The following is an 18297-nucleotide window of genomic DNA, read 5'->3' as shown; positions in this document are numbered from 1 at the left end:
CTCTGTGCTTCTCTCCTCGGCCTGGCCCCAAGGCAGCCAGCTCTGGCTCCCGGGCACTGCCCTGGCCCCAACAGCAGGACCAAGGTCGTGGCTGTGAGGGTGGCAGAGGCCTGCAGCAGGCTGCCCACAGAGGTTGTGGAGTTGCCTTCTCTGGAGAGCTTCCAACCCCAGCTGGGCACTGTGCTCCTGGGCAAGCTGCTGTGGGTGCCCTGCTGGGTCGGGGGGGGGGTGGATTGGGTGACCTCCAGAGGCCCCTTCCAGCCTCCACCACGCTGGGGACTCTGTGCCCTGGGGGCAATCCTGTCCCTCCTCTCCTGGCCTCAGCTGCTAGCAGCAAAGGGCAGGACCCATTTTACCTGGAGGGTGAAAGTCCTGCTCCCACCTGGCTGCCAACCAAGGGTAGGGCAGGCAGGAGCTGACCTAACCCTGCCTCCACACCTCAGTGCCCATGTGCCACCCCCTGCCCAGGCTGGAGGGGCCACGGAGAGGCCAACGTTCTCCTGTGTCCTTTATTGAGTGCCAGGCTGCTGCCTTGATACACAGCACAGAATAAACAGGGGCCCCTCTGCCAGCTCAGCCACCCCATGGCCAGGGGCAGGAGGTGTGGAAAGCAAGAGCTGAGAGCCTGAGAACAGGGCTGGGGGGGGAGGACACACATTCATGGCTGTTCAATCACCTCCTTGGCCGTGGGGACAGAGCTGAGCAGGGGTTCCCATGGCTGGCCCCGGGGCAGCTGGGTCCCTGCTGCCCTCAGCCTGGGTTAAAGAGTGACAGGAGAGGCTTTAATCATTAACAAACCACACTCAGGCTTACACCAAGTGGTTTCTCCAGAGCTTTGGAGCTGCAAGATCCCCTCCACCACCCAGCCTGGCACCTCCAAGGGATGGGACACCCCACCCCCCCCCACACACACCCCCCAAATCCTCAGGGGCTGAGGGAGGGGAGAGCCTCTCCCTGTGCCGCTGGGCAGGGGGGAGAGGCAAAGGCAGGCAGTGGGGGTGCCCCATGCCACAGCTGCACCCCACAGCAGGCCAGGCACAGCAGGGATAGGACCCAAAGGGATGGGCCACAACTGCCCCCACCCCAGCAGGGCCAGCCCAGTGAGAGCAGTGGCACAGCTCTGCCCAGCCCAGCTCTGAGCCCTGGTGCCAGGGTGGTGTTGCCAGGGTGGCATTCCCGGGCAGCTCCTCCCGCTCTGGCAGCTCCCCACCGTCCCTGGCCGTGCAGGAGGCTAATGGAGGTGGTGAGGAGCAAGGCTGGGGGGCAGTGGCAGACCCCAGCTGGGCAGGGGGCTACAGAATGACGCAGGGGGGGCGGCTGTTGGTGATCTTCTCCAGGGGTTCTCCATTCCTGGCTCTGCGAATGGCTTCGATCAGCTGCGGAGACAGAGGGCAGGGGTGGTGCTCAGGGCCAGCCTCACTGCCAGCTGCTGAGGAGGGGGGAACACACACACAGAGGGGCTGGGAGCACCCAAGGACACGACACAGGGAGCTCAGGCAGCGCCAAACCGTGGCCAGGCTGAGGAGGGAGCTCCAGGAGCCGTCCCCACACCAGCAGCAGCTCAGGAGCCACAGCCAGGCCTGGGGCAGGTCCTAGCAGGGTGGAGGGGAGGGGAACACCCAAGGGGATTGGGAGGCTTCAGCAGAGCTGGGGCAGAGCTGGAGGGTGGTGAAATGGAGGCAGTGAGGGGCAAGGAGAGTCAGGGAGGAGCCCACTGCAAAGCCCAACCTGCCCCTGGCCCCGGGCTGGGTACTTACATCCTTCTCGTAGGGAAAGCCTCCGTTCTCCAGCTTGGAGAAGACCAACTGCCCATTGATCTCGATCTCAAAGGCACCTTCAAAGCAGAGCTGAGCTGTGACCTGTGCCCCTTGCCCTCTGTGGTGCCACCAACCCCCCACCCCCAGCCTGCAGCCACCCCAAGCCCTGGCACAGGCGGGCAGGCGGCAGGAAGCGCCCCGGTGGTACCCCCAGAGCGTACCCTGAGGAGCAGGCTGGCAGAGCACCCACAGACAGAGAGCTGCCTGGGGGAGTCCTGCCCTGCTCCTGGCACACCCTCAAGGCTCTGGAGGCTCTGCACCCCAGAAGAGCCCTGCTGAGGAGCAGCCCCACAAGTGGGGCACAAGCCCCTTAGCCTCACCGCAGGGTTTCACCCGGCCCCCGGGGGGGTGCAGGCTGGGGTCAGCTCAGCTGCAGTGACCCTGGCACGGCACTGGGCACGGCAGGGACCCTCACCTGTGCCCCCCAGCCTGGACTCGATCTCGATGTCGGGGTACTCCTCCTTCACGGCGCTTGCCAGCTCCTGGTAGGTGGCCTCGAAGCCGCAGGGCTCGCTGGGTGTGGGGAGAAGCAGCTGAGAGCTGTGGCGTGCGGCCAGCACCCCTGGCCCGGGCACCCCCCCACCCAACCCTTCCGTCTCCTGCACCCCCAAAATCTCCAGAGTCCCCCATCAGTGACCCTTCCCCAGCCCCCCCCAGACCCCTGCCTGCACCCCTGCTGCCCCTCACAAGCCCCCAGCTCCTGCACCACCCAGCTCCTGCACTCCTTAGCCCTCTACACGCCCCCAGCCCCCCCCCAGGCCCCATTCCCCTCTCACCCACCCACTCCTCATCGCCCCCAACTCTCCCACACCCTGCAGACCTCCCCCCCTGCAGCCCCCTCCTCACCCTCCCAGCCCTCCTCTATCTTAAATCCCTCCCCGTCCCACTTCCCCCCGTTTCTACCTCCGTATCCCCCAGCCCCTCGGGTTCCCACACGCCGCCGGAGGCTCACTCGCCCCCCGCCCATTCATCCGGTTTTTCGCCGCTGCCGTGACCTGACCTCCCTCCCCCCGCCCCCCGCCAGGCGGCGGAGCGGCACCGGGGCCAGGGCCCGGCGCTCACCAATACTCCACCACGATGTGGACCTTCCGCTCGGCCTCGGCCCCGGCCCCGGCCCCCGCCTCGGCCGCGCCGCTCATCGCCGCCGGCGCCGCCGCTCCGCCGCCGCTTCCGGGTGCGGCCACGTGACGCAGCACTTCCGGCCGCGCCGCGCCCCCGGCTGCGGGCGGGCTGCGCACTGCCACCTGCTGGCGGGAGGAGAGAACAGCAGCGGCGCAGCGGGGAGCCGCCAAGATTCCACACCCCCCCCCCCGCGTGGGGACCCCCTGAAGCCACCGCCGACCCCGCGGAGACCTACTGACCCCCGTGGAACCCACATTAAACCCCGCAGGGCCCCCACTGACCCCCGTGGGGCAGGCACCGACCCCCGCAGCGGCTTGAACGTCCCCCAGACCCATGGCACCATCGCTGCCTCTCCTGGGACCCCCACAACCTCCTCGTGGGAGTCCGAGAGAGACAGACCCCAGGGGATCACCCGCGGGCCCATAAGACTCCCTCCCCCCGAAGCCTTCAGCATCCCCCCCAGGGACACCCTGAACCCCCCCCATGGGGACCCCTCCGGGGAGTCTGCAGCGTTATGGGACCCCAAGCACACCATGGGGACCTCCACCGCCCCTGTGGGGACACTCACGGCTCTTGTGGGGACACCCAGAGGGTACCCCACCCTCCGTCCCCGTGGGACCTCTATAGATCCCCTAAAGGACTCACACACATCCCGTTGGGACCCCCCTGATGCCACAGCCCCCTCCATGGGACGCCCACAACCCTCCAAAGCCCACCCAAGTGCCACCTCCATGAGACCCCCCCCTGAGACCCACCCTATGGGTGGCTCCCCACTTCCCCCAGACTCTGAGCTGACCCCATGGGACCTCCCCCACCCCATGGGGCCCTTCCAGCCCCCCCAACATGTGGGGGGTCCTACAACCCAAACCCTCCAACCCTGACACCTGAGACCCCTGACGGGGAGAGATGGGGCAGGCTGGGACTCACCAGCACCCTCTCCCCCCCTCCTCATTTCCTGACTCCCCCCAACTCTTCCCCCCCCCCCCCCCGCCCCCCCACCTTAGCTGCTCCTGGGGTCACCTCCAGTGCATTGTGGGAAACTCCCCATCAGTGCTGCGGGGTCTGGGATGAGGGGTTGGGGGGCGGGGGGCAGGGGGGGGGGGCCGGGACCATTCCCGCTGGCACAGGGCCAGGCTGGATGCCCCACGCTGGGGCCGAGGGGCTGGAGGGGGGCACCCCTGGGTGGCGTGGGGGCCCGGGAGCCGGGAGCCGGGCGGGCGGCCCCCAGGGGGATGATGTCAGGCGGGGGCGGGAGCTGGCGCAGGTAGATAAAGCCAAGGGAGAACAGGAATCCCCGGTCCGGCGGGAGGGTGGCAGGACGCGGCGGGCGCCCGCAGGTAGGACCGGGGCTGGGGTGGGGGCCCCCCTGCGCCGTGGGGCCGCTGGCCCTCCCTGGATGTCAACCTCACCCCACCAGCATCGCCCCAGCCCCCTAAATCCCCCCCCCTCCAAGCTGTACCCCTGTCCCTTCCTTCCCACCTTCCTCCCGGCTCTTCCTCCTCCTCTGCCTCCCCGGCACAGCCTCGCTGCTTCTACAGCCTCCATGCCTCCAGCCCTGCAGCCCCCGGGGGTCTGGCAGCCCTGTCCCACCACCCAGGCACCCACCGGGCCCCCTGCCCACAGATGGGGGTGCTGGGACCCTGCCTCATAGCTCTGGTAGCCCTGGCGCTGTGCCCCTTAGCCCTGGTGGCCCTGGCAACCCTTGCCCTACAGCTCTGGTGGCCCTGGGAACCTGTCCCTTAACCCTGGTGGCCCCCAGTCCCTCCTCCTCTCTAGCCCTGGTGGCCCTGGAACCTCACCCCAGAGCCTCAAAATCCCCCAGCCCCCCTGCCCCACAGTTCTGCTGGCCCTGGGACCCCATCCCTTAAACTTGGTGGTCTTGGGACCCTGTCACCTAAACCTGGTGGCCCTGGCTGCCCTGCTCCATAGCCCTGGTGGCCCTGGTGCCCAGCTCTATACCTCCAACACCCTCCAGGCCCCCAGCCCATAACCCTGGTGCCCCATAGCCACCAGCCCCCAGGGACACTTGGTGTGTGTCCCCCCCCCATCATCACCACCCTGTCAGTGCCCTGCCACAGCCAGCAGGCCAGGGCTGGCATCGGGGTGACCCGAGGCCACCACGATGGGCTGGCAGGTGGGTGCCAGGGCTGTGCCACTGCCCCAGGGCCTCGTGGGGTCCCCACCTGTCACATCCCCTCCCGTGTCCCCTGGGCTGGCCCTGCAGCGTGTCCCACCACGAGCAGCATCACCCCACATGACCCCTGGTGCCCCCCCCGGTGCCCCTGTGTCACCCTAGGGCCTGGCCAGGCAGGGAGACCCCAGCCCAGCCCCTCTGGTGGGAGCAGAGGCTCCGAACCGGTGGGGCAGGGAGGCGGCACAGCCGGGGGTGGGCTGGGGACGGTGGTGGCAGTGGCATGATGGCATCAGTGCTGCCTGGCCATGGACTTGGACCCGGAGCTGGCCGCAGGACAGGGCCAGGCCCGGGGCTGGGCGCAGGGTGAATGATTAACCTGGCCCCGTGTGGCACCCCGGCAGCGGTGGGGCCCCACGTGGCTGTGCCCGTGACCGCCCAGTGCCACCGGCAGTGCCACCGGCAGTGCCACGGCCGTGGCCACGCCTGCGTTACGTGTGCCACGTGCCAGGCAGCCCCACGCCAGCCTGGCACTGGAGCTGGCTGTGCCCAGCCGTGCCTAGCGGTGCCAAGCGGTGCCCAGGCCGTGCCTAACGGTGCCCAGCCGTGCCAAGCTGTGCCCAGCTGTGCCCAGCAGTGTCAAGGTGTGCTGAGCTGCACCGAATGGAGCTGAGCCACACCAAGCTGCGCTGAGCTGTACCGAGCCGTGCCAAGCTGTGCCACGCTGTGCCACGGCAGGGCTGGCTCCTGTTGTGTATCAGTTTGGGGCTGGCACGGGAGTGCTGGTCGGTGCCCGCAGCCCCCCCCCCCCCGCCCCCCCCAGCGCGGTGGCACCGTGTGGGTGCTGGCAGCAGCGGCTGGGTGGAGGCGCAGGGTGCAGCGCGGGGGCCTGTGCCCGGTGGATGGGCTCGGGGCCGTTCCCACGGCGGGCGCGGGCACCGGCTCCCTCGCCCCCGGCCTCCCAACGCGGCCGCCCCGGTCCGGATGCCAGCGTGGTGAGGTGGAGCTGGGAGCGGCTGCCAGAACTGGTTTGGCCGGACCCGAGGAGGTGTCTGGGCTGGGCCACCGCCGTGCTCCGCTTCCTGCTCCCGCCGGCGCCGTGCTCGGCATGGCACGGCTCAGCCCGGCGGCGCTCAGCCTGGCACAGCTCTGCCCAGCAGAGCTCAGCCTGGCACGGCTCAGCCCGGCGGCGCTCAGCCTTGCACGGCTCAGCCCGGCAGAGCTCAGCCTGGCACGGCTCTGCCCAGCAGAGCTCAGCCTGGCACGGCTCGGCCCGGCAGGGCTCAGCCCGGCAGAGCTCAGCCTGGCACAGCTCAGCCCGGCAGAGCTCAGCCTGGCACGGCTCTGCCCAGCAGAGCTCAGCCTGGCACGGCTCAGCCTGCTACATCTCAGCCCAGCAAAGCTCAGCCTGGCAAAGCTCAGCCTGGCACAGCTCAGCCTGGCACAGCTCAGCCCAGTTCTTTTTGGCCCAGTTTGAACTCAGCCCAACTCATCTTCCCCAGCTTGGTGAGGCTCATCCGGACACCCGCAGGGTGCAGGGTGCCAGGGGCAGGTGGTGCTGAGTCACCTCGTCCCGCGCTGACTCACCACTTGTCTGGGCGCCGGCAAAACACCACCGGGATGGGTGCCAAGGGTGGGCAGCACCTGGCAGCAGCCTGGCACCGGCTGCCTGCAGCGTGTGGAGCCGGCGCCGGGCGCTGTGCCCCGTGGGGGCTGCCCTGCAGATGAGGACCCAGAGCCTTGTGCCAGGCAGGCCCTGCTCTCTTCCCCCCAGATGATGCCATGGACGGGGGGGCTCAGCCGAGCTGCCCCCGGGAGCCCCCCGGGCCGGACGGTGTGGAGCAGGAGGGGGTCCCCAGCGAGCGGGATGGGGGCGAGGGTCCCCCCGAGGTCAAGCGCTCCCAGCCCCTCTTCATCCACGGCTGCAGGTGCGTGGGGCGGGGGGCAATGGTCTCTCGAGGAGGCTGGGGGGGTGATGGTCCAGTGGGGTTGGGGGTGCAGGAGGTGGCGCTGGGCGGTCCGTGGGTGCTCAGCCCCTGTGTGCCTGCAGCCGGCAGCTGGCAGAAGAGGAGCCTCGAGCCTCGTCGCTGCCCAGCATCCCCAACCCCTTCCCCGAGCTCTGCAGCCCCTCCAACTCACCCATCCTCAGCAGCCCGGCCCTGGGCCAGGGACCCCCCCGGGAAGGTGTCTCCCACGTGAGTCTGGGGGCAACAGGCTGGAGATAGGGGGGAGGGAGGTGCTTGGCTCCTGGGGGCTCTAGGAACCCTACCCAACAGCTCTGGTGGCCTTGGGGCCATGTCCTGCAGCCCTGGTGACCCTGGGACCCCTTCCCGTAGCCCTATCCTGGTCATGATCCCCTTACAGCCTTGGTGGCCCAGGGACCCCATCCCAGAGCTTCAGAATCCCCCCCAGTCCCCTGCCCCACAGTCCTGCTGGCCCTGGGACCCCAGCCCTTAAATCTGGTAGTCCTGGGACCCTGTTTCTTAACGCTGGTGGACCTAGGACCCTATCCCCTCAAGCCGGTGGCCCTGGTCCCTTTGCTTGCCTAACCCTGGTGGCCCTGGACCCCTTGTCCCCAAGCTCAGGGACACCTGGTGTCCCCACACCATCATCACCCCCACAGCTGGGGTCACCCGAGGTCGTGGGGATGGGCTGGCAGGTGGGTGGCAGGGCTGTGCCACTGCGTCACCCTGGCACAGCCTCTCTGGCACAGCCAGGGTGGGCGAGGAGGGACGGAGCCGAGGACTCCCAGGGGTGGGACCGGACGGGGCCGGGACGGGCTGGGGACAGCGGTGGCCTCCCCGCCGGCAGGTGGTGAAGGTGTTCGGCGAGGACGGCGCCTGCCGCTCGCTGGAGGTGTCGGCTGGCACCACGGCTCGGCAGCTCTGCGAGACCCTGGTGCGGAGGACGCGGGCGCTGCAGGACCACAGCTGGGCACTGGTGGAGCTGCACCAGCACCTGGCCCTGGGTGAGCTGCTGGCACCGAGGCGCGGCGCGGCACGGCGCGGCCCGGCCCGGCCCGGCGCGGCACCGGGCGCCCCCCCCCCCTCCCCGGGCGCCCCGCTGAGCCCTGTCCCCGCGCAGAGCGGTGCCTGGAGGACCACGAATCGGTGGTGGAGGTGCAGAGCTCCTGGCCCCCGGGCGCCGACAGCCGCTTTGTGTTCCGCAAGAACTTCGCCAAGTACGAACTGTTCAAGAGCAACGCGGTACGAGGCCACCCCGGCGCGGGTGTGCACCCTGGGCACCCCGTGGGCACCCTGAGCACCCCACGGGTCTCCCCTAACCCCTTCTGTCCTCCCTCCCCTCCCAGCAGTCCCTTTTCCCCGAGGTGATGGTGTCCAGCTGCCTGGAGGCGAATAAGAGCATGGCACACTCCGAGCTCATCCAGGTACGGGGCCACCAGATGTGCCACGGGGACCTCAGTGTGCCATGGGGACCTCAGTGTGCCATGGGGGCCCTGCTCTTCCATGTGGACGCCGGGGGGACCCCGTTGTGCCATGGGCACCTCACTGCACCACGGGGATCCTGCCATGCCCTGGGTGCCCTGCAGCGCTGTGGAGACCTCACAGTGTCACGGGGACTCTCTTGTGCCATGGGTTCCCTGCCTTGCCATGAGGATCCTGGCGTGCCATGGGAGCCCTGTTGTGCCATGGTGACCTCACGGGGCTGCCATGGGGATCCCACCATGCCGTGGGGACCTTACTGTGCCGTGGGGATCCTGCTGTGCTATGGGGACCTCACCATGCCACGGGGACTCGGCTGTGCCATGGGGTCCCGGCTGTGCCATGGGGTCCCAGCTGTGCCAGGGGGACTCTGCTGTGCCAGGGGCACCTGACTGTGCCCCTCAGCCTTCCTCTCCCCCCTCAGAACTTCCTCAACTCGGGGAGCTGCCCCGAGGTGCAGGGCTTCCTGCAGCTGCGGGAGGCTGGCCGCAAGGTCTGGAAGCGTTTCTACTTCTCCCTGCGCCGCTCGGGGCTCTACTACTCCACCAAAGGCACCTCCAAGGTGAGCTGCAGGTGGGAGCTTGGCTGCAGGTGGGGGCTGCCGTGGCACCAGCTCTGATGTGTGTGTTCCCCCCTCCCCCTCCCCACCTCTCCCCTGCCCCAGGACCCCCGGCACCTCCAGTACTTCGCTGACCTCACTGAGTCCAACATCTACTACGTGACACAGGGCAAGAAGCACTATGGGACCCCCACAGAGTTTGGCTTCTGCATCAAGGTGGGCTTCAGGGAATGGGTTGGATGGGAAGGAACCATCAGGATCAGCTAGTCCCAACCCCCTGCCATGGGCAGGGACACCTCCCACCAGCCCAGGTTGCTCAGGCCCTCATCCAGCCTGGCCTGGAACACCTCCAGGGAGGAGGCAGCCACAGCCTCCCTGGGCATCCAAGCATGTCCCTGCCTGGCTGGGGGTCCTGCTCCTTGCTGAGGGCTCTCTGCCCACCTGGGGCTGCCCCATGATGGCTTCATGATGCCCTGTGCTCCCCACAGCCCTACAAGGTGAGGAGTGGAGTGAAGGGGCTGAAGCTGCTCTGCAGCGAGGATGAGCAGAGCAGGAGCTGCTGGATGGCTGCTTTCCGCCTCTTCAAGGTGAGCCCAGGCTCCATACTGGGGGGCGCTGGGGAGGGGGCACTAGGGGGGCGTCCTGGAGGAGTGCTGGAGGGATCCTGTGCAGACAACAGGGGGATACTGGGGAGATGCTGGGGGGATGCTGGGGGGATGCTGGGGAGATGCTGGGGGGTTGCTGGGGGGATGCTGGGAGGATGCTGGGAGGATGTCCCCATCCCAGTGCTAGAAGAGATGCAGGATGGTTGTCCCCATCCCATGCTGGGTGCATGTGGAAGTCCCCATCACCACGCTGAGTGGATGTGGAGGTCCCCATCCCCATGCCAGCCGGGTGCCCCCTCCCCACCCCGTGGCACAGAGGCCCCATGGGGCCCCCCCAGCTCAGCAGGCTGCCCCCCGCAGTACGGAATGCAGCTCTACCGCAACTACCAGCAAGCACAGGCACGGCTCAGCCAGCCCTCCTGGATCGGCCCCACACCCCTGGTGAGTGCTGCCCCCCCCCCCCCCCCCCCAAGCAGCCCCCATCCCTGGGGACCCCCAGGTCACCCCTTGCTCCCCCCCCCCCCGCCCAGCGGAGCGTCTCGGACAACGCGCTGGTGGCCATGGACTTCTCGGGGTGCACAGGCAGGGTGATAGAGAACCCCAACGAGGTGCTGACAGTGGCCTTGGAGGAGGCTCAGGCCTGGAGGGTGAGCTGGGGCTTTTTTATGGGGGGGGGGCTGCAAGGTGGGGGTCCCCTTGAACCCACCCTGACGCCTGCTCCTTGCTCTGCACGGCCAGAAGAAGACAACTCACCGCTACAGCCTGCCCGCCGCCTGCCACAGCTCCCCGCTCAGCGCCGGTGAGGGGGCACTGCCAGCTGTGCCAGGGGTGGGTTGGGGGTCCCCTGCCCTCGGGGGGGGTCTCCCCCATCGAGCCTGACGCCCCTCTCCCCGCAGCCATCCACCGCACCCAGCCCTGGTTCCATGGCCGCATCTCCCGGGAGGACACCCAGCAGCTCATCGGCCGCCAGGGGCTGGTGGATGGGTATGGGACCCTGGGGGCAGGGGGTGCTGGGGGTCCCTGGGGATGACAGCGGGGGGTTACTGGGGGTCTCTGAGGCTCGTGGGGTGGCACAGAACCCGTGGAATTGACGTGACCCCAGGGGATGGAGCCCTGTAGCCCCTGGGGTGCTGCAGGATGCCTGCAGGGATCGAGGTAGAGTTGCCAGGGCAGGGGGTGGGATTCCGGGGGGGGAGGGGGTTGGGACCCCCAAGGGTTTGCAGAGGATCTGCAGCCCTCAGGGGGCTGGGATTCAGGGGGCTGGGGCAGAGTGAGCCCCTGAGGGCTCCCAGGGAGGTAGAGGTCTCCCAGAGGGTTCAGGACCTCACCAGTTTGGGGGGATGGGAGGGGCTCTTAGGATCCCGGGGGCTGGCACAGAGTGGCAAAGGGTGCCCGGGGCTCAGCAGTGACCCCCCCCGGGTCTGGCAGGGTCTTCCTGGTGCGAGAGAGCCAGAGGAACCCCAAGGGCTTCGTCCTGTCCCTGTGCCACCTGCAGCGAATCAAGCACTACCTGATCCTGCCGGTGAGTGCCAGCGGGGGAGGGAGGGGTGCCGCTTGGGTGGCAGGGGGTGCCAGGGCGGGGGGAGGCCCTGACCCGTGTGCCCTGGCAGAGCGAGGAGGAGGGGAGGCTTTACTTCACCATGGATGACGGGCAGACGCGCTTCGCCGACCTGATCCAGCTGGTGGAGTTCCACCAGATCAACCGCGGCATCCTGCCCTGCAAGCTGCGCCACTACTGCACCTGCGTGGCCCTCTGAGCCTGGCACCGCCTGGCACCACCCAGATGGCACAGCTCGGCCCGGGCCGGCGCCGCCGGCACGGTTTGGGCCAGCCCGGCGTGGCACGGCAGGACGGGGGCCGGCTGGGCGCAGCGCACCCGAGGGGCAAGGGCAACTCCTCTGCCACCCCCTCCCCGCTGCCAGCTCTGCCCGCGGGGTCCCATGGTGCCAGCGCCACCGAGGACAACCCCCCCCACTCAAGCACTTTCTCCCCCCCTCCTGCAATGCCAGCCCCGAATGTCCCTAAGCGACCCCCTGGGGCCCTGGCACTCCTCACCCCCCAGGCCAGGAGGGCTTGGGGGTCCCCCAGGCTCTGGAGTGGGGTGGTGGGAGGGGGTGAGGGGGGCACCCACCAGCGCTGTGCCCCCACGTCCCCCCCAGGCCAGTTGAACTGTGACTTGTTTTATACCAGTGACAATAAAAGTTATTTTTGCAGAGCCTTGCCTCCTCTCAGGGGAAACTTGGGGTGCTGGGGGGGGGGGGTCCATCCTCACAGCCCCCTGCGGGCACGCAGCTGGCAGCCTCCCCACGTCCTGCCGTGTCCCCACCGTGCCCCAGGTCTGGCACAAAGGGCCCTCTGTGTGCCCTGGGCACCACGTGTGGCTCGGCCACGGGGCTGCCAGCAAATCCCCGGGAGGAGATTAATTGGGGGGGGGGGGGGGGGGGGGGGGGGATTAAGGGCTGGGATTTGGGGGGGCCAGGGCAGGGCCAGCTGCTATTAAAGGCAGGGGGCAGGGGAGCAGGGCCCTGGCTGTGCCATGGCGCCCAAGACAGTGCTGATCACCGGCTGCTCCTCTGGCATCGGGCTGGCACTGGCTGTGCGGCTGGCACGGGACAAGCAGCAGCGCTTCCGAGGTGAGCAGGGGGCGCAGAGGAGTCCCCCCCCGACGCCTCCCCCGGTTCCCAGGGGATACCCCGGGGTGAGGCTGAGCCGGGTCTGTGCCCCCCCCCCCGCCCCCCGCCCTCAGTCATTGCCACCATGAGGAACGTGGGCAGGAGCGGGGCCCTGGCGGCGGCGGCGGGGCCGGCGCTGGGCAGGACGCTGGAGATCAAGCAGCTGGATGTGTGTGACGAGAGCTCCATCCGGGCCTGCCTCGACAGCATCCCCGGGCGCCACGTCGACGTCCTGGGTGAGCCCTGGCACCCCTCTCTCCCACCACGTACCCCTGGTGCTCCGTGCTGGGCACCCTCCCTGCTGGGCACACTCTGTACCGGCACCAAGCTGTGCGCTGGGGACCACCCGTGCCAAGCCTGTCCCATGCTGGGGACCCTCTGTGCCAGGGATCCTCAGGGCACCCTGGGTGGACGTGGGGATAGTCCATGTGCCAGGGACCCTTTGTGTACCCAATGCTGATACCTCCATGACTCCCTGGGCACCAGGGACCCTCCGTGCCAAGGGCACCCTGTACCAGGGTGCACTCTCTGTGCACTGAGGACCTTCTGTGCCGGGGACACCATGCACCAGGGACCCTCCACACTGAGAGCATCCCGTGCTGGGCACCCTCTGGGCACCTTCCTGCATGCCAGGGGCACCTTGCACTAGGGACCCTCCACACTGAGGTCATCCCATGCTGGGAACCCTCCTGCATGCCAGGGGCACCCTGCACCAGGGACCCTCCGGACAGCAGGGACCTGCAGTGCGCTGGGTACGGGGAGCTCCCGGATGCCCCACTGATGCCCAGCACCCCCAGTCAGCAACGCTGGGGTGGGCATGGCTGGTCCCCTGGAGTGCCAGAGCCTGGCAGCCATGCAGAGCCTGATGGACACCAACTTCTTCGGCCTCGTCCGGCTGGTGAAGGAGGTGCTGCCCGACATGAAGCAGCGCCGCGGGGGCCACATCGTGGTCATCAGCAGCATCATGGGCCTGCAGGGTAAGGGGCTGGGGGGCAGGCAGGGTGCCCTGGTGGGACCAACCTTGGCACCATACCTTGACCAGGACGCCCCCCTTACCCCCTACCCCAACCCCCCCCCCAGGCATCGTCTTCAACGACATCTACGCAGCCTCCAAGTTCGCGGTGGAAGGGTTCTGCGAGAGCCTGGTGGTGCAGGCGCTGCGCTTCAACGTGGCGTGAGTGCCAGGGGCTGGGGGCCAGCTTGGCGCACACACGCCCCCACCCCCCACCATCCCCAAGGGGCGGAGGGGTTCAGGGGGGTGCTGGGGTCCCCAGCACCCCATCCCCGGGCAGGATCAGCCTGGTGGAGCCGGGGCCGGTGACGACGGAGTTCGAGACCAAGCTGTACGAGGAGGCGGAGCGCGCAGACTACTCGCGGACGGACCCCGAGACCGCTGACATCTTCACCAACGTCTACCTCAGGAACTCCAAGGATGTCTTTGCCAGCCTGGGACAGACCCCCGAGGACATCGCCGAGGTGACAGGCAGGGGCGTGGCCCTGCCGGGCCTGGGGGCTGCCCTCTTCCCCTTTCCGCCCCCTGGCTGGGCTGGGCTGGGCTGGGCTGGGCTGAGCTGGGCTGGGCTGGGCTGGGCTGGGCTGGGCTGAGCTGGGCTGGGCTGGGCTGGGCTGGGCTGGGCTGAGCTGGGCTGAGCTGGGCTGGGCTGGGAGGGTCTAGAAAAGCTCCAAGGAAGAGCAAGGACCCCAGCGGCAGGACAGGGATCCTGTCTTGGCAGATCCTTCCCTCCGAGGTCCATCCTGGTGGGGCAGAGCCTGGCTGGGAGCAGGGATGGGATGGGATGGGGATGTGGTGGGCTGGAGAGAGGGATAGGATATGAAAGGGTTGGGGATAGGGATAGGGTGGGAATAGGGTTGGGGGGGGCTGCAGGTAGGATGGAAAAGGGATGGGATGGGGCTGGGCATGGAGGTAAAATGGGAATGGGAAGGAGATGGGATAAGGATGAAATGGAAACGAGGATGGGGATAAGATGGGAATGGGAAAGAGATGGGATAGGGGTGGAGATGGAACAGGCATGGCAAGGAGACAGGATGGGAATGGGAATAGGATGGGATGGGAATGGGGCTGGGGATGGAAAGGGGATGGGAGAAGGTTGAGAATGGAATGGAAATGAGGACGAGGATGGGAACAAGAAGATGGGATGGGAATAGAGATGGGAACGGGGATAGAATTGGAATGGGGAGGAGATGGGAACATGGACAGGATGAGATGGGATGGAAAGGAGGATGGGGATGGAGCAGGGAAATGAGGCTGGGCTGGGGATGAGGAGCAGGAGCTGGCGGTAGGACTGGGCCAGGAAGGGGACAAGAAGGGGACAGTGCCGTGGGGGGGTGTGTGTGTGTGTGTCCCGGTGCAGCACACGCTGCGGGTGATCGAGGCGGCCAAGCCACCCTTCCGGCACCAGACCAACGCAGCCTACACGCCGCTGGCAGCCCTGAAGCAGGCAGACCCCAGCGGGGCCCTGCTGACCGCAGCCTTCTCCAAGCTGGTGTTCAAGTACGGCGCGGTGCTGCGCCTCGGGCTGCGCGCCCTGCGCCTGCTGCGCTGGAAGGCTCAGAAGGTGAAGGCAGGAGCTCGCCTGCTGGGCTTCAAATAGCCTCCCCTCCGCCCCCCGCCCCCACCGTCCCCCCCCATTCCCCCCAGCCTGGGGGGTGAGCAGGGCTGGGACCCAGCTGGGGTTTCGCTTCCTGCTCCCACCCCACCCAAACAGCCTCCCCCCCGACCCCGGCGCCGCCGCCGCCGCATTAAAGTGGGCAGAGGTATTTTTAACCCCGCAGAGAGGCTTCCTCCGAGAGCGCAGTGGCCGTGACGGGGTTGGCAAGGGCTGGCACTTGCCCACCCCCCCCCCCGCCTGCCTCCTGCTCCCTGGAGGCACCCAGTGCCCCCCCACCCCCCCCAACTCATTGCACCCAAAGGTGCTCTCCCGGCCACCTGCCAGCAGTGTTGGTGATGCCCCCCGCGGTGGGGAGGGCTCAGCGGGGTGGATTCTGTCACCCCAGCTCTGGCACTGAGCCCCTCAGGGGGCAGAGGGGGCAGGAAGTGGTGGGAGGCACAGAATGGTTAAGGCTGGGAGAGGTCTCCAAGGTCACCAAGTCTGAGCACCAACCAACACCACTGCCTGTGCCCACCTAACCATGCCCTGAAGTGCCAACGTCTGTCTCCTCCCCTGCCAGGGGTGCTGGCAGGGCCGGTGTCCATCCCCTCCCCTGCCAGGGATGCTGCAAAGAGTGTGGGGCGTGTTCAGGGGGTGCACTGGGGGTGCCAAGGGGCTGGAGGGGTGCGGGTGGGTTGCATGTCGAGGGCTGGGCGCAGGGTGCTGGGTGCATGGTGCTGGGTGGGTGCTGGGTGCATGCAGGGCAGGCACCAGGAGCAGAGGTGTCAGCAGGGGGGACTCCAGAACCTTGTGCTGCCCCAGGGGCTTCCCTCCAGCCTGGGGGGGTGCATGGGGGACTGGGTGCAGGGTGCTGGTGTGTGGGTGCCTGGTGTGACTGCAGCTGGGGGGGGTGTGGGGGGTATGAGCAGGGGAAACCACAGGGAGGCCCAGGATGATTCAACCCCACGGGGCCGTTTCTCAGAAACCTTCCCAAGGAGCTTCCCGGTGAGCCCAGGAGGCCCTGCTGAAGGGTTGGAAGGGACCTTCGAGATCATCCTGCTCCAAGCCCCCTGCCGTGGCCAGGGACACCTCCCACCAGCCCAGGGTGCTCAAGGCCTCGTCGTGCCAGGCAGAGGGCATCCACAGCCCCCCCCCCCGGGCAAGCTGTTCCACCCTCACTCTCAAGAATTTCTTCTCAATCTCCTCTCTCCCAGCTTCAATCCTCTGCTGCTGCTGCTCCTCCTCCTCCCTCCTCTACAAATCCCTGCCAAAAGTCCCTCCCGTGCCCGCCCCCCGAGTCTCGGATGGAGGGGAAGGGATGCCCCTGGGGCAGGGATACAGAGCCCTCACTATAGCCCTCCCCAAAGTCCCTGCCAAGACCCTCAGGCCCCCTTAAACCCCTGCCGGGGGCCCCCCAGCCCCACGCGTGGCTGCAGCACCGTGCCCCAGCCTGTGCCATGCACGGCAGCTCCCCGGCCGGGCTGGCTCCAGGCACCTTGGGGACAGGATGGGGTTAGCGGTGGGGAGGGAAGGAGGGTGGGCAGGAGGGGGGGGAGGAAAGGAAATATTTTCACCTTGTCCCTCCCCCTCCCCGTGCCGCCGGAGCGCAGGGCACAGCGCCGCTGGGGCCGACGGCAGCGGGGCTGTGGCAACGGCGCAGCACCTGCGGGACCTGCAGGGTGACATCAAAGGGACACAGCCTCCCCCCCACTGCGGTTTCTGCAGCCTTGACTAACTTTCTCCACGCCGGGGGGCAGAGCCGAAGGTGGGGGTTGCACCCAGCTCCGGCGAGGGGGGGGGCCCTGGCCGCAGCTCAGCTCCCCCAGCACAAAGCCACAGCCGTGGGAAATGAGGCTGAGGGAGGACAGGACCCCCCCAGGCACCTCCAGTCCCACGGTGTCCCCAGGCCTGCAGGGGAGCAGCAGTGGGGCTGCTGCTGGGGGGAAGCAGCTGGGGGGGGGGGGAGGACAGGATTGTCCCCAAGGGGGGGCCTGGGGCAGCAGTGCTGCGATGGCCTCAGCCCTGCTTACCGAAGCCTGAGGCGGGAATGGGGGGTCCCAGACAAAAGGAGGGGGGACCCAAGGGAGCTGCAATAGCCTGGGGGGAGTCTGGGGGGGGCCCTCCAGCAGTTGGGGGGCAGCTAGGCTGTGCCTGCAGCTGGGGAGCATCACCCCCAGTCTAGGAACCTCTCCCTGCTCCTGCAGCACCAAGGCAGAGCAGCAGCCCCAAGCCCAGCCCTCGCTGGGGAGGGGGGGGAGGCTCTGCCGGGGGATGTGTTTGGGGGGGGGTCAGGAGCAGCTTTTTCTGCAAACAAATATCTGAGGGGACTTGGGGACTTTCCCTTCCCCGGGGACAGCACAGGGACAGCTTCTGGCCTCTCCTCGCTCTCTTGCTCCCCGCTGGCAGCCCAGGTGTCCCGGCTGGGTCCCATGCAAATGTGGGGCCAGAAATAGCTCCTCCGGTGGGAAAGGCTGGGAGTGAGCAGCTCCCCGGAGGCTTCACTTCCCTCCTGGCACAGCGAGGAGGGCACCAGGCGTGACCTGAACCCGCTGCCCCCTGTCATGGTGCCCTGGTGACAGCTGGGGCTTCGTCCCTGCTTTGCCACCTGCACCCCCGGGGCTGCGGTGCCAGCCTTGGGAACGCTTGAGGTGACCTCATGGGGACTCAGGCTGTGGCCCCCCCGGTTTCTGGGGGTAGTGGGAACCTCACACCTTCCTAGGGGGGCACTGAGAGCCCGTCAGAGCCACCCAGCCCACGCTGAGGGCTGTGAGACACCGGTGGGTCCTTGCTGGGACGGCGCAGAGGAGGTGACTCAGTGAAGGGCTGGAGAACTGGGACAAGGAGGAGGTGGCAGCAGTGACTCAAGTCCTCCCTCACCCACTCTGCCCTTCCAGCACTGCTGGCTTTTGGGTGCTGGACCAAACAGGAGCTGGTGGAGATGCAGCTCAGCTCCTGGCAGAGGTCTGGAGGGGGTTTTGTGCCTGTCTGGACACGTGGGGGGCAAGCAAGTCCCACCCTGCTCCATCCCAGTCCCAGCCAGCACCAGGGACTGGGGCCAGACTCTGCTCAGTGGTGCCCAGGGACAGGACAAGGAGCAAGGGGCACAAACTGGACTCCAGGAGCTTCCAGCTGAGGAGGAGGAGGAGAAACTTCTTTGGTGTGAGGCTGCTGGAGGCCTGGAGCAAGCTGCCCAGGGAGGCTGTGGAGTCTCCTGGTGTGGAGAGCTTCCACCATCCCCCCTGGGCACTGTGCTGCTGGGCAAGCTGCTGTGGGTGCCCTGCTGGAGCAGAGTGAGCTCCAGAGGTTCCCTTCCAACCCCCAGACCATGCTGGGGTTGCC

At 68.0% G+C, this 18297-nt stretch overlaps 3 protein-coding genes across 6 annotated transcripts; 2 read left to right on the top strand and 1 right to left on the bottom strand.

Moving 5' to 3' along the window:
* Positions 1-495: 495 nt before the first annotated feature.
* On the bottom strand, positions 496-2998 carry MIEN1 (migration and invasion enhancer 1). Its single transcript, XM_068166936.1, has 4 exons — positions 2880-2998; positions 2233-2330; positions 1758-1834; positions 496-1376 (listed from the first exon to the last, which is right to left on the bottom strand). The coding sequence occupies exons 1-4, from the start codon at positions 2954-2956 to the stop codon at positions 1293-1295; spliced, it is 336 nt and encodes a 111-aa protein (XP_068023037.1). The 5' UTR covers positions 2957-2998; the 3' UTR covers positions 496-1292.
* Positions 2999-4230: 1232 nt separating this feature from the next.
* Positions 4231-11892, top strand: GRB7 (growth factor receptor bound protein 7). 3 transcript variants are annotated; one of them, XM_068166930.1, is made up of 15 exons: positions 4231-4276; positions 6845-6998; positions 7121-7265; positions 7882-8038; positions 8155-8276; positions 8384-8458; positions 8938-9075; positions 9178-9288; positions 9561-9659; positions 10038-10118; positions 10208-10324; positions 10416-10476; positions 10574-10661; positions 11106-11199; positions 11288-11892. In XM_068166930.1, the coding sequence occupies exons 2-15, from the start codon at positions 6853-6855 to the stop codon at positions 11432-11434; spliced, it is 1581 nt and encodes a 526-aa protein (XP_068023031.1). In that variant the 5' UTR covers positions 4231-4276; positions 6845-6852; the 3' UTR covers positions 11435-11892. The 3 variants fall into 3 exon arrangements, with proteins under 3 accessions (XP_068023031.1, XP_068023032.1, XP_068023029.1); XM_068166931.1 differs by having other exon boundaries at positions 8381-8458; positions 10419-10476; XM_068166928.1 differs by having other exon boundaries at positions 8381-8458.
* A 301-nt stretch (positions 11893-12193) lies between these two features.
* On the top strand, positions 12194-16398 carry RDH8 (retinol dehydrogenase 8). 2 transcript variants are annotated; one of them, XM_068167025.1, is made up of 7 exons: positions 12194-12310; positions 12424-12585; positions 13147-13326; positions 13430-13523; positions 13642-13825; positions 14722-14925; positions 15941-16398. In XM_068167025.1, exons 1-7 carry the CDS (start codon positions 12214-12216, stop codon positions 15965-15967), a joined length of 948 nt encoding a protein of 315 aa, XP_068023126.1. In that variant the 5' UTR covers positions 12194-12213; the 3' UTR covers positions 15968-16398. The 2 variants fall into 2 exon arrangements, with proteins under 2 accessions (XP_068023126.1, XP_068023125.1); XM_068167024.1 differs by lacking the exon at positions 15941-16398 and having other exon boundaries at positions 14722-15129.
* The last annotated feature ends 1899 nt before the right edge of the window (positions 16399-18297 follow it).

This window comes from Melanerpes formicivorus, unplaced genomic scaffold, assembly GCF_026170545.1.
Source record: "Melanerpes formicivorus ecotype bairdi unplaced genomic scaffold, bMelFor1.0.p_v2 SCAF_112, whole genome shotgun sequence".
In the NCBI taxonomy this organism is placed as follows: Eukaryota; Metazoa; Chordata; class Aves; order Piciformes; family Picidae; genus Melanerpes; species Melanerpes formicivorus.
The sequence above is the reverse complement of the archived record's forward strand: the minus strand, read 5'-3'. Positions and strand labels throughout refer to the sequence as shown.